The sequence below is a fragment of the Neomonachus schauinslandi genome, chromosome 15 (assembly GCF_002201575.2).
Source record: "Neomonachus schauinslandi chromosome 15, ASM220157v2, whole genome shotgun sequence".
NCBI lineage: Eukaryota > Metazoa > Chordata > Mammalia > Carnivora > Phocidae > Neomonachus > Neomonachus schauinslandi.
In genome coordinates, this window is record NC_058417.1 from 35,727,844 (window position 1) to 35,741,373 (window position 13,530).

Sequence of the window (13,530 nt, forward strand, 5' to 3'; positions counted from 1 at the left end):
CTCTCTCTCTCTCTCTCTCTCTCTCTCTCTCTCTCTCTCTCTCTCTCGGGCCCCCTAGCCCTGCAGGGCAAACGCCAGGAAGTCATCAGAGTTTTATTCGAAGTTGGCACTTGCAGCTGGAGACCCCATCCTTTGTGGAGTAGGGGGTCCTCTGTGGACAAGATCACCAAACTCTTTGATTTCCAGTTCTTTCCTGTCCACAGCAGGCCTTTGGGTACATCCTCTCTCTCCCCAGGACCCCTTCCCACCAAAATGAGGGGAAGGGACCAGCCCAGCTCACAGACCAAGAGGTGGGCAGGCCTAGTCCAGCCTTGACCGTGGAGCTGGCTTTGTGCTGGAACTCAAGGACCTCGCTCAGGGCAGTGCGTGGGTCAGGAGCTCAGAGAGCCCCAGGCTGTCAACAGCTGGGCTCCACATAGTTCCCCGGGAAGAATCCAGTGCCCTCCGAGCTGACGCCCTCGCACCAGCCATCTGAGTAGCGGCGTGTGATGCAGATGATGGTGCCCTCGGAGAAGGAGAGTTCGTTGTCCTTCTGGCGGGTGTATGGGTACAATGTCACCACTGCAGGGCGGGAGGAGAGGTTGCCATGAGACGTGCCTCCCGCCCTACTGTGGGAATGTCAGGGAACATCTAGGGGGACAGCTGCAGGGAGTGGGGCTCCGAAGCTCTTGGGACCCCCTCCCCAGCTGGGTTTAATAATCCTCAGTGCCAGGCCAGCTGCTGTCTTTCCAGCTTGGATCCCCACTCCTGGATGAACATTTGGTCAGTTCATCAGAAAATAGGGAGGGGTGTGGGGGGGGCGGGTGTACAGGCTCATACCTTTGCAGATTCTAGAGTAGAACCCCGGGGGGGGGCGGGGAGGGATCCCTAGTCCCAGGAGTCAGGTACCTTTCTCCAGGTACGCAGCAGGGACCCAGCTAGGCTCTTCAGGCCCAAAGTCTGGTGGGGGCAGAGGCGGCAGCCCCAATTCATCTAGATCCAGGGGCGGAGGAGGGGGCAGGTCCAGGGGTGGAGGCAACTCTGATGCTGGGAGGGAAAGAGAAAGCCTGCAGATGTGGCCCAGCGGACCCCCTCCAATGGCCTCCAGGAAACTTCGCTGTTCAAAGCCGGGGCTCCGGCATCTACCCATTTTCTGTAATCTTTCTCCAGCCCCAGCCCATCATGGCCTCCACGACGAGGCTTCTAGAACGCAGTAGGTTCCCAGCAAACAAATGTTGAGCAGTGTAGGGCAGTGAGGCTCTGCCACTTAGCTGGGTGACTCTCGGGCAGGTCACTTAATTGAACCTGTCAACCTCAACTTCCATCTGTTAAATCAGAGTGTGAAGATCCTCTCACGGTTGTTGAAAGTTTAGTTGAGAAAATGGATGAGAAGCTTGAACTCAGAGCCCGGTATGAGGCAGGCGCTAAGTTGAGTTGTTAGCTCACTTTCTCGGGCCCCTTCCTCTCCGCTACCCCTACCCGGACCAGGCGTTCCCTGAGGCGGGCCGATTGGAGGGTGAGGGTGGGGAGGTGAGAAGAGACCCCGCGGTTGAGCGAGGAGAGGGCGGAGCTCCTTACCCGGCAGGGGCAGGGACACTTCCTCCGGCAGAGGGGGCGGCAGGAAGACCTCGGAGGCCGGTGGAGGGGGTGGGGCCGTGGGGCTGGGGAGAGGTGGGGGTGGGGGTGCTGCCTGCCCCTTGGTCGTGGAGACCCCACCGACACCTTCGGCGCTGCTGAAGACCAGAGAAAGCGGGGCTCGGCTAGGTTGGGGGACACCTTCCCTAACTCAGCATCCCCCCCCCCGCCCCTCCCCTTCAGTCGTGCGCCCCGGGCCTGTGATGAGCGTCCTCCCGACCCTAGTAGTCACCCTGACAACTGGCAGGAGTTCCCCTCAACCCCCCACTTGGACTCGTGGGTCTCACCCTGCCGAGGCCAGGGAAGAGACCGATGAGGCGGCGGAGAGTTTGCCCTCGGGCACCACCGGGAGCTGCACGGGCTCAGGGATCCGGGGTGGCCTCCTGGGGGGGAGGGTGTCGTCAGTGGGGGGGAAGGAAGGCTTCGGCGAGCAGGGGTCAGGTGCGGGCAGGAGGAAGTTTGGCTTCTCTGCGTGGAGGGTGGGGGAGGAGAGTTGCAGGAGCGCGAGGCCTCACCCCAGGGTGGCGGAGGCAGGTGCGGCAGGCGCCTTGATGCTCTTGCGCGAGAGGGTCCCGGTCCGCGACAGCTGTGTGGTCAGATCCTGCGGGGGGGGCAGGGGGCGGGGCTGACGTCTATGGGCCCCCCTCAGCGCCCTGGTCCCAGAAAGGAAACGAGGGAGAGGCGGCCGCGAACTGGGAGGGAGAGTGCGGGCACAGCAAGTTCCCACTTCCACTTCCCAGCCCTCTCTCCCACCCCACCCCACAGCCACCCCCTCTTGCTGCCGCCTGGGCCCCGGGCCTCTCTGGTCGGGCCGGCTGCAGGCCCGACGGAAACCCGGAGCAGACACGGTCTGAAGGCCACTTCCTCCGCACAGCCTAGCATCCGCCCCTCGCGCCCAAAACATCCCAGTGGCCAGCTTGGTGGTCTCTAATTCTGATAGAGCCCGACCCCAACGCGAGGCTGAGGAGGTGGGGGCAGCGGAGAGGGAGGAGAGGACCAACACACTTAGAAGTATCCCACCTGCCGTTTGGACGGGTCTGCAGAACCGGCTTTAGGAAGCTCGGGACAGAGAGGGGCAGGGCATTTAAAATGCACAAATGGCCAGGCCAAGCCCGCAGGCAAGGGAGCACCTGTGTTACTGGTGGGGTGTCCCCAAGCATGGGGGACATGGGGAATGCTGTCCTCTGCTATTGTCCACTAGGCACAAGACAAGAGGGTCCCGAGCTGAGTCATAAAGAGTAGAAGCTGGGCAATGAGAAGAACTTACTGGTGGGGAGGCCTGGTGCCCGAAGGAGGGAGTGTGGTCTGCATATTATGGGATGGGAAGGGTTTCCAGGGGTCATTGAGACCCAGGGGAGCTTTAGTCTAACCTGGAATGTTGGCCTGCGGGAACTGAGGAAATGGGGTTGGGGACGTGTCCTCTCCCACCTCTCCGGAGACGAGCCGAGAAGGAAATGGCAGTGTCAGGCTCCCCGGTCTTCACCAGGCCCCCTTTGAGTGGCTGCATCCCCACCAGTTCCCACCCACCAGCAAGCGGCTCTGGGGTGAGTGCTGCGGTGACCTCAAACCTCCAGACAGAGGAAGTTGCTGTTCTCATGTGGCTGGGGAGCCATTCTCATGCACGACTTGACACCTCCCTTCCCCTCTTCCCCTTCGCACACACCCAGCCCCCACGGAGGGGGGTGCTCAGATGCACCCTCAGCAAATCATCTGAGGACAGGGTAAAGGCCAGTGGTGGAGGGACCCGTCAGGAAGGACTTTTAAGGAGGAAGGCTTGGAGAGAAGGGGTCCGCTTAGGGTGATGGCTTCAGGGAGTGAGGAAGGACCAGGGCGGCAGGTTGGGACATGGAGGGATGTGGATGTGGAAGAGAACTGGGGGTCCGAGGAGAAGGGAGCCATGACGAGGAGAGGGTAGGTTATGGGAAAGAGGAGGGTCCCTCTCTCTACCTTGATCCCATGGCCAATGTCATCCAGGCAGCCAAAGTTAAGCGGTCTCCTGTAGTAGGGCGTGAGGGGAGGGAGGCTGTCGGGGGCGATGACTTTCTGACCAGGGGGCAGCCTCTGGACAGTGGCCAAGGTGCCGATCTCCCTTCGGGCCACCTTCTCCATGTGCATGTTCACCATCTGCCATGACAGGGTTTGAGGTGACAGTGGGGCAGTCTCTGTCCTTCCTCTTACGGGAGGAAGAGGATAGAGACTTTGGGGTGGGCGTAGGGGCCAGGGGAAGCCGTGAGGTCCAGAGACAGAGTAAATGCTGTCCCCAGGGTCACACGGCATTTGGGAAAAGAGTTGCCAGGGGAGGATGGAACCACTTTGGAGCAACTTCCTGGTGGACGAGAATGAGGGTTATTATTAGCTGAGCAGGAACCAGAGAAAAAGAGAAAACACAGCACCCCTGGGGCTGCTCTGAAGAGAGGGGAGCGCTGGGCTGGCTGGGCAGCAGAGGTGGAGAACGCAGAGGTGGTGGAGCATCGTGGCTGGAGTGACTGTCTCTCTTGGGGGGACAAAGAAGTGAGTTCACTCCCTCTTGGAATGTTCTGTGGGGAAACTCACAACACTGGGAGGGTGGGAACCCCGGTCTGCTGGGGTGAGAGGAAAAGGCACAGCGCGCAGTGAACATGCGGGTGATGCGCGGGCTGATGGGTCAGTGGCTGTGTGCACGTGGCTGATGGGGCAATTCCTCAGCCAAGGATCCAGGAAGGGAGGAGGGCATGTGTGCTAGCTGGGTGGGGGCACGGCGTGGTGGTGGCCGTGCTTCCGGGGCTGAAGATGACCTTGCCTGGCAAACGCTCCGGGATGAGGACACTTATTAGGTCACTGCCTGTGTTTAGCTGGAAACAAGATCCACTTGCCTCTTTCCTGTACTAGGCACCCACCGCTACTGGTAAATCCTGCTTCCTACCATGCAGGATAGAATTCAGATAGAAGTCAGAAAGGAAAAGGACTGCCTTCAAGGAGTTCCTAGTCTGGTAGGGCAGCAAGGCCCAGCATGGAGACATAACCACAGAGATAAGGAGGCTCAATACCCTCGGGAAATGCCAAGCTCCTGTGGCGGAGTCAGGCATTTGGAGGAAGGCGGGAAAGAACTTATTGCTGGAGAACATGTCCAAGTGGGGCCAAAGAACTGGGAGCCAATGCAAGAAGCCCTCCCACAGCCCTTACCTGGCCCAGCGTGTTCACACGGGCTTCCACCTGCCGCAGGGAGGCGGCCTGCAGGTCTAGCAGACGCAGAGTGTGTCCGGCCAGACTGCCAACTTGGTAGGCCACACTGGCCAGTGCCTGGGTGGTAAAGGCCATGGTCTCCTCCAGCGCCTTCCTCTTGTCTGTGGCCTGAAATACACACAGCTCTGGTCGGAGGCCAGCCCCTTCCACTGGATCCTTGGCTGGGTGGGTAAGATGGGAGAGGGAGGACGTGGGGGCTGAACTGGGAGAAAGCGGTAACTATAGATGTTTGACGTGGTTTCTGTGAGAATGAAGTTGTAGTAAGAGGGACTTGGGAACATTAGGAGAGCAAATCTGTTACCCTGAGGAATGGGGGTGCAAGGGGAGGGAAAGATCTCTCTCCTCAAAGACTCAAAGTGAGGATTGACCTGACCACCTCCAGAGGACCTTTGGGAATAAAGGGTGAAGAGGAAGGCAATACTTTCAAACTTAAAAAAGGAACCAATCAACGCCAGACCCCCTATCCCAGACCTTCTAATCAGAACTCTGGTAGGATGGGAGAGGAAGGACGTGGGAGTAAGGAGTAAGGTCGATGAACCTGTGCCTTTAAAAGCTCCCCAGGGGACTCTTGTTCTCCTGTTTTTCTCCAGTCTGCAGAGTAGTGTTTAGGAACCAATGATCTAGTCCATTTTATAGATCAGGAAATTGAAGCCCAGAGAAGAGTGACTTCATTCATTCCCTCCAGTAGCTTCCCAATACACTGAGAATAAAATCCAGACTTCCAACCGTGGCCTATATAGGGCCCCACAAGGCTGGCTCTGCTTTTCTCTCCCGGCTCTCCTCTACCACTCCCTCTCACTCCCCTCAGGCACATTGGCCATAAGGTTCCTTTTCCCAGATCAAGCTAAGATTGTTTCTACCTCAGGACCTTTGCACTTGCCATATTTCTTTCTAGAATCCTTCTTATTAAGTCTCAGCTCCTCAGAGACACATTTCATCACCACCTTAAGATTCTCCTAGCTTACTTCTATATTGACTCTCTACCATATTTACCCTGTTCTCTTTTCCTCATAGCACTTAGCACTATCTATCAGAAATTATTTACCTATTTACTTCATTATCTATTTCCCCCCCACATACTAAAATGTAAGCGCTGTGAGGGCAGAGAGCTTGTCTGTTTTACTCTGTATCCTACCCTGGAATAGTGCCCAACATACAGACAATATTTAATACATATGCATTTGTGAGTTAATTAATGAATTTAATGTGAACCCAAACACTTGCTGGGTATCTCCTTACTGCATGCCAGGCACTGTGCCAGGTGCTAGCCAGAGTCACACTGGCAGTCAGGGATGGAAGGGTGGGCAGGGAATGGCTGAAGACAGAAGAGGGTTTTTTGGGTTGTTTTTTTTTTTTTTCCAGTTCCAGATGAGACCATGGGGCTAAAGCAAAACTCCGGTCATTTGGTTCCCCAGGCAGCTTCCTCATCTTGGATGAGGAGCTGCTGCCGGTTCCGATCATGGAGCCACTGCCATTTAGCCTGTAGCTTTCTCTAGAGGGTAGGGGTGAGTCCAGGACAAATCTGGGCCAGGCCCCGTGCATGGACAGACAAGGCTGCACCACACAGTCTCCTTGCTAAAGGCCCCTGGGTGCTCCCCGAGGTCTGTCAATGGAGAGCACACCTGGAACCTCTCAGAACAGGGTGCCTCCAATGGAGCCTGAGCCAGGCTAGAGTCAAAGGGCCGGCCCAGAACCTTCTGGGCAGCCCCTCCTTGTCTTTGTTCCAACAGCTAGATGCTCATTTGCGTGCAGTTTACATCTCATCAGCCTATGTAACCAAGAGCCTTGAAAAGGCAAAGAAATCAACTGAGGATGTTGAAACCAGAAAGGAGAGCAGGTCTTATTCTAGCTCAAGATCTTTCTTTAATAGACTAGGAAACGAAGGCCCAGAACAAAGCGGTTACTACTCCTCCTTTGGTCTGCACCCAGATTTCCTAGCTCACCTCGCCGGCACTGGCCCCTGTTTGGCCTGCCACGTGGAACTGTCAGCCCAGACAGGAAAATGTCTGCTTGGGTCCAGCTCCAGGGGGCTGCTGACCTTTGGTTTGGGGCTTGGCCCAAAGTTAGGTCCAGAGGTACAAAGGTATGAGATCCATTGTCATGGCTGACTGCTTATTCATCATGCAAATTACCTTGTCTGTAAACTCAATGGACTCTGACCGAGAACTCTGCAGTCTGACCCCAGCCTGCCCTCCCCCAATTCCCCATGGGTTTCCTGACACCTGGTTGGGGTGCTGGAAGGGGCTGGGGGAGGGACAGAGGGCATGGGAACCAGGCCTTGTTTAAGGGCAGTTCTGAGAAGTCATCCAAATCCTTTGCAGGCATTTGCTCCCCAGACCGAGATCCTCAGAGAGGCCGGGAAAGGTAACTAAGGTCAATTAGTTAGTGTTCTGCATGAAGGAAGCAGGAACCGAGGGACTCTGACCTGGGTGTTTTTGCAAGGGCTGCCTCGCCTTGCTAGAATTGACTTTCATTATCTCTATGTGCCTTTCATCCTTCCGGCGGAAGATGATGATGATGATGATGATGATGATGACAGTCATGGTAATAGTTTCCATGCATCCTGCCCCTCCTAAGGGACAGGCACTGGGCTAAGTGCTTTAACACATTCTCACATTTAACCCATGGGACCCCCGTGAGGAAAGGTGTAAGAATCAGAGGGTCACCTTGCCATGGGTCCTGTAGTTGCTAGGTGGCAGAGTTGGAAACTGGACTCAGGTCTTTGGGACCCCAAATCCTATGTGCACACTGTGCATCCGACAAACGAGAACCATCTGGAAGAGTCTGAAGGTGTGCAGAGGTTACTGAAGGAACGCGCAGAACCGCTTCTCTCCTTGTCCATAAGAGGAGCCTGCCTTCCAGCACCCTGAGACCAGGCTGGTTTACAAACCACGGTCCATCTCATCTACAAGTGGGTCACTCAACATCTACACGAACGGCAGTTATTCAACTAGAGGTTTGGGGGTGGGCTGGGAGTCAGAGTTCTGGGTTCGAATCCAGGTTCTGCCACCAGCTTAGAGACCTGGGAAAGTGACCTGATCTTTCTTTTTTTTTAAGATTTTATTTATTTTTTTGACAGAGAGAGACATAGCGAGAGCAGGAACACAAGCAGGGGGAGTGGGAGAGGGAGAAGCAGGCTTCTCGCAGAGCAGGAAGCCCGATGTGGGACTCGATCCCAGGACCCTGGGATCATGACCCGAGCCGAAGGCAGACGCTTAACGACTGAGCCACCCAGGCGCCCCGTGACCTGATCTTTCTGAACCTTGGCCTCCTGGCTGTGGAGTAGGAGTGGTTTTCTCCTCTCAGGACTGGGAGGAGGACTAAAGGAGGCCAAGTGAGGATAACATGCCTGCCCAAAGGAAGGGTGCAGAGCGTTCTCCCTGGTATCACCACTGACTCTCTTGAATCTGCCATTTTCCCATAAGCACTTGCTACTTCCATTATTTTTTTCAACGCTCCTACTAAGCCAGGAGCTTCCCAGGCCTGCCAGTGCAAAGAAACTGTCTTTAAGTCCTAGGGCCTGGCAGGGGAGGGGAAATGTGGAGAGGAGAGAGCCCAGCTTCAGAAGTCAGGAGGCTGATGCTCAACTCTGCCAAGTCCAAGCTGTATGACCTTGGACAAGTCACCTTGCCTCCCTGCACTGCTGGTTCTTCATCTATGAAAGAGGAATAATAATACTTGTCTCATGAGGTTATGAGGATTAATGGAAAAAACAGAGGTGCTCAATCATTGCTAAGTTTCCTCGATCCTCTTCCCGTGATCCGAGAATCCACGTTCATGGTCCTGGAACAACTACACAGTTTAGGAGACTGCTCTAAAATCTTGTGCTGGTGGACTGCTCCCAGCCATCATGCTGTCCATGCCCCTGTCTCTGCGCCAGACCCAGCCTAGCCTGATGTCTCTCCACTCTCGCTCAAATATCAGGGAAAGGATTCTCCCCCTGGTGCCTCTCAAGTTCATGACACTCTTCGGGAGGTTCTCAAGTCTCACCCAGAGTCAGCGTGCACGTGATGATGCTGGCATTTGTGTGAGGACAAGTCTGGGCCCCTGCATCTACACGGGACCCAGGAAGGAGACGAATGTCGGGTGAGGCTTGCTGACAGGACGGAGCAGTGCAGCCTGCCTGGGCGTCTCTGGGGCTCCGGGAGAGGGAAGGGGCACGGTGGGGCTGGGTAGCATGGGGTCAGGGCTGAAGTTTGGGGGGGACTGGAATGGAGCTGAGGCCTAGGGTGGAGGCTTTCCCAGGTGGGCCCAGGACGAGCACCTGTCAGGATGGCTCTCACGGTCCTGCCTGGAAGGTGGGCTCCGGGGGGGGGGGGGGGCCAGGGTGTCGGGGCAGGTGCCCATGCTGCCTACCTGCACGTAGTTGTCCACGCAGTAGTCCGCGACCCGCAACAGGGAGCTGTGGTTGCCCCGCAGAGCCTCCCGGCCCGTGGGGATCTCGAACTCCTGCAGCTGCTGAAGCTCCGACATGGCCCCCCGCCTCTGGCTGGCTCCCCAGGGAGCCTGCTGGTTTTGTGCCTCACCCTGCTCTTGATTGGTCGCTCTGTCTTCCCCCTCTCACCGCTTTTGGTTTCCTCTCAGTGAGAGACCCAAACCCGCTTGCAAAGGGCAGGCAGGCTCATTCCGGGACAAGAGGAAGTCAGTCTCCGCTCCCTGGGCCCGCGCCTCTCTGCCCCCTGCCCAGAGGAAGGGGGAAGCCAGGGGCCCCTGTGGGGGCCCAGTCCCCCAATCCCTCCCAGCAGAGGAAGCCAAGGTCGGGGGGCTGTGACTGCTCCCTGGGCCTGGAGAGGAAACTGTTTGGGGGGTGGGGAATGGGGTGGGAGACTGAGGAGGAAGGGGGTTGGCCTGCTCTGGGTGGGCGGTGGAGGCGGATTTTCCACTCATGGAAGGGGAGGAAAGGGCAGAGGGTGGGGGCTTCCTTGGGAAGCTCAGGGATGAGTCACCAAGGGCCCGGGGAGTGGAGGGTGGGTAGGATATGGAGACCAGTCGTGCCGGGTGCTGTAGGGTGGCGCAGCAACCATGGAAACCAGCCAAGGCAGCAGCCAGAGGAATCAGCTCAGACAGCAGGAAGACACATCCAGAGGTCCCCTGAGAAGTGTGAGCAAGCCTCGGAAGGGCTGTGTGTGAAGAAGCCCTGGTGCACATGCTCTGTGCCTGGTGGAGGTAAGCCCAGCTGTAGTGCCAGGGATTCGGATTAGACAACAGCAAGGAATTGGCTTTGAGAAGCACCAGGTTCAAGTTCCAGGTTAACTGTTGGTCTTAGGAAGCAGCGGTGGACCGAGCACCGAGCTGGCCTCTAGAGGTCTGTGCTCTCCATCCGGTATTTACAGCATAGTTGGACTAGAAACCTCCAGGCTCCTGTCCTGATCCTAAATTCTTCGCGCTCCCAGCTGTGAGTGGGACTCGGACCCTGGAGCGGGGGAGTCAGGATGGGCTCCAGGCCTCCTCCCAGCCACTTCCAGAGCCCCTCCTGTCAACCTAGAGACAGGACAAAAAGAGGATCCCTAACTGACCATATTGATCTCTTAAGCATCTGCTTCTTGGGCGGGTCCCCTTGCCATGGGACAGGTGTCAGCCTGAGCAGGAGCTCAGTGTCTATTTTTTTTTTTAAAGATTTTATTTATTTATTTGAGAGAGGGAATGAGAGACAGACAGCAGGAGAGGGAGGAGGGTCAGAGGGAGAAGCAGACTCCCTGCTGAGCAGGAAGCCCCATGCGGGACTCGATCCCAGGACTCCAGGACCATGACCTGAGCTGAAGGCAGTCACTTAACCAACTGAACCACCCAGGCGCCCGAGCTTAGTGTCTATTAAACAGCATAGCCCTTGGGTGGTCCTGGAAGGAGACCGAGAGAAGTATCAGGATGTGGGCCCTGTGTTCAGCGATTGGTGAGGGAGACCCACACTCAAGGCTCAGAGAAGGCATGGAGGCCAAGAAGCATGGACACAGGCACTGGAGGTGGCAATGGCCCCAAGTGTTGACAAGAACAGCATCCTAAGTAAGGAGTCCATTTTTATTGAATGAGTGAAGGAAAATTGAGCTAAGAGAAGCTTGTAAGGTATAATCACGGGGCTCCAATGGGAGACACAAAGGCTTCTTGGGTGAGGGACGTTAGGAGCTGGTCTAGGACTTGCTTCACTGAGAAGAATAGTCTCAGAGCAGGCTCAGAGGTAGCGGACGGGAGGGCTTGGCAGACAAGGCACGGGGAGGGGAGTGTCGGGCTGAGGGTGAGAACTGGCTATAAGCCAGACGGGTCTCGAAAGGGGCAAGGTGGACGTAGGGGGCAGGGTGTCCGCTCCAGTGGCAGTGAGGGCTTGGAGGCTCAAGCCAGCGGATGGGCTTAGGACCTTGAGCCCATGATCAGCTTAGGCATCAGAGATTTTGGCTTTCAGACCATCTGCTTTATCTGAAGACTTTCAGAAGCTGAGGAGCCGGGAAGCTCAAACACCATCTTGTCTGAGTCGAAGACCAGTGACTTGAAGTGCACGCTCTTTCTTGGCAGGTGAGAGGGGCTGAGGTTGCACTGGGCTGGGATTTAGTCTTAGAATTATTTTTTTTTATTAAAGATTTTATTTATTTGAGAGAGAGAGAATGAGAGAGAGAGAACACACGAGAGGGGATAGGGTCAGAGGGCAAAGCAGACTCCCTGCCGAGCAGGGAGCCCGATGCGGGACTCGATCCAGGGACTCCAGGATCATGACCTGAGCCGAAGGCAGTCGCTTAACCAACTGAGCTACCCAGGCGCCCTAGTCTTAGAATTATTAAAGTTGGGCCCCTGGCAGGCCTTCCTGATAACCCTGTCCTGATGATGATGATATCAGTAACTATAACAATAATAATAATAGTCATGATGTGCCATACAGAGGGTTAAAATATTTTACATGCATTATTTTCTTAGGATTCACAAAAATCATACAAGGTAGGTACTGTTATTATACCCATTTTGCAGACAGGGACACTAAGACTCAAGGAGGTTGAGTGACTTGCCTAAGCCTCACAGCTTGGAAATGGCAGAACCAGGATCAGAACTGGAGTCTGGCAGGCTCCAGAGCCTTTCGCTTAACCACTAGGGTACACTCGCCCCGGCAGGACCTGCTGTTTCCCGAAATGTCTACCTGTGCCATTATGTGAAACAATAACCTGGCTTCCCGAATTCTATTCACTGAAAGATACTCCTTTTCTCTCCCTTCTCCATGCTCTGATTCCTGTTCCATCCATAGACAGATCCTACTCCAAGGGCAGAGCCTGTGCCTCCCCCATCAGACTGGGGGCTGTGCTCCCCCATCAGACTGGGGGTACCACCCTCTCCTCCAGAGCCTGGACTCGTGATGGGGCGGGGTGGGAATTAATCTGCGGTGTGAAGTGAGGGGATGGGCAGGGAAGAGGGTGGAAGTTGAGGTGTGGAAAGTGCAGGAGGGAGCTTCTGTGGGGAGCCCAGGGGATTTGCAATCCCAGCCACGGAACCCTTGCCAGGAGCAGGTCTCTCTGGAGCAGGATGGCCCAGGAGCTCAGCGAGAAGGAGCTATTGAAGATGGAGGTGGAACAGTTGAAGAAGGAAGTCAAGACCCCACGAACCCTGGTGAGTCCCCTCTTCCCTTCCCTGACTCTGTTCGCCATGGTGTCCTGGTCCTCACAGAGCCTGGCCCCCAGGGGAAGCAACAGGCGGCAGGCAGGTGAGGCCTCCGCAGAACAGCAGAAAGGGCAGGAGTGGGAGGTGCCTCTGGGCCAAGCGAGGCTGCAGAGGGAGGCTGGGGCTTAGCCCCACAGAGGGGCCAGGAGCGAACCCCGCAGCCTGGAGGCCGCAGGGGGCCTGGCCCAGCGCCCCTCGGAGGTAAGCACTCACCCCCCACCCCCGCCTGCCCCTTTCTCTTTCTCCTCCCCAGCCCCCTGTCCAGGCCCTGTTTTCCTGCACCGAGCAAATCATGGATGCCCACAGACAAACGAGGGCTGGAACCACCCTTTGTTTTCTCACAGATTTCCAAGACAGGAAAGGAAATCAAGGATTACGTGGAGGCTGAAGCAGGAAACGACCTTCTCCTCAAAGGCATCCCTGAGGACAAGAATCCCTTCAAGGAGAAGGGCGGGTGTGCGATAAGCTGAGGGCCCTGGGGCCCCGCCCCCCTGCCCATCTGTCCCTCCTCAGCCCTGCTCTTCACCAGGAACCCAGTGTCCGGGGACTCCCAGGGACCCGGGGACTCTCCACCCTCTCTCGGCCACAGCAGGAGTAGACACCTGGCCCGTGCACTGGGGAGCTATGCCCCACTCCCACCTTCAGTTCTCCTCTCCTCCACCCGCTGGGCCACTTGGAGGCCCTCAAGGACAGCTTCTTGGGCTCAGCAACTGGCACCTTCTGTGCTGGGGTCCCAAGAGCTGGCCACACCCTGAGACCCCGGACAGCACCCTTAGGGACGTCTACCCCTCCCAGGAGCCGTCTCGTCTTTCCCTTCACTCTCTTCCTAGGAGCCAGCATTCCTACTCAGAGTAGTTTGGGTTGAGGGCCAGAGTTGGGGGGGCCCTTCTTCCCCATCTCACGTCTGACCCTGTGGGCCTCCTCCTAGTCACTCCAGAGGGCCTGACGACAAAAAGAGTTTGTAAAGTCATGATGTCATGATTTATGTAATGTTCCGGAGCGTCTGTTCCGTGCTGGGTCCTAGGGAGAGAAGAGTAGCAGTGCGAACGTGGCGGGAACTGA

At 56.5% G+C, this 13,530-nt stretch overlaps 2 protein-coding genes across 6 annotated transcripts; one reads left to right on the forward strand and one right to left on the reverse strand.

Annotated features, from left to right (window-relative positions):
- Window positions 1–26: 26 nt before the first annotated feature.
- ABI3 (ABI family member 3) lies at window positions 27–9,309 on the reverse strand. Of its 2 annotated transcripts, none has more exons than XM_021704200.1 (8): window positions 9,193–9,309; window positions 4,795–4,944; window positions 3,562–3,738; window positions 2,130–2,215; window positions 1,902–1,997; window positions 1,558–1,712; window positions 889–1,026; window positions 27–561 (listed from the first exon to the last, which is right to left on the reverse strand). In XM_021704200.1, the coding sequence occupies exons 1-8, from the start codon at window positions 9,307–9,309 to the stop codon at window positions 398–400; spliced, it is 1,083 nt and encodes a 360-aa protein (XP_021559875.1). In that variant the 3' UTR covers window positions 27–397. The 2 variants fall into 2 exon arrangements, with proteins under 2 accessions (XP_021559875.1, XP_021559874.1); XM_021704199.1 differs by having other exon boundaries at window positions 4,777–4,944.
- GNGT2 (G protein subunit gamma transducin 2) lies at window positions 8,882–13,320 on the forward strand. Of its 4 annotated transcripts, XM_021704201.1 has the most exons (6): window positions 8,882–8,922; window positions 9,844–10,002; window positions 11,251–11,340; window positions 11,737–11,757; window positions 12,318–12,417; window positions 12,813–13,320. In XM_021704201.1, the coding sequence occupies exons 2-6, from the start codon at window positions 9,983–9,985 to the stop codon at window positions 12,936–12,938; spliced, it is 357 nt and encodes a 118-aa protein (XP_021559876.1). In that variant the 5' UTR covers window positions 8,882–8,922; window positions 9,844–9,982; the 3' UTR covers window positions 12,939–13,320. The 4 variants fall into 4 exon arrangements, with proteins under 4 accessions (XP_021559876.1, XP_021559879.1, XP_021559877.1 ...); XM_021704204.1 differs by lacking the exon at window positions 11,737–11,757 and having other exon boundaries at window positions 11,231–11,340; window positions 12,312–12,417; XM_021704202.1 differs by lacking the exon at window positions 11,737–11,757 and having other exon boundaries at window positions 12,312–12,417.
- Window positions 13,321–13,530: the final 210 nt, after the last annotated feature.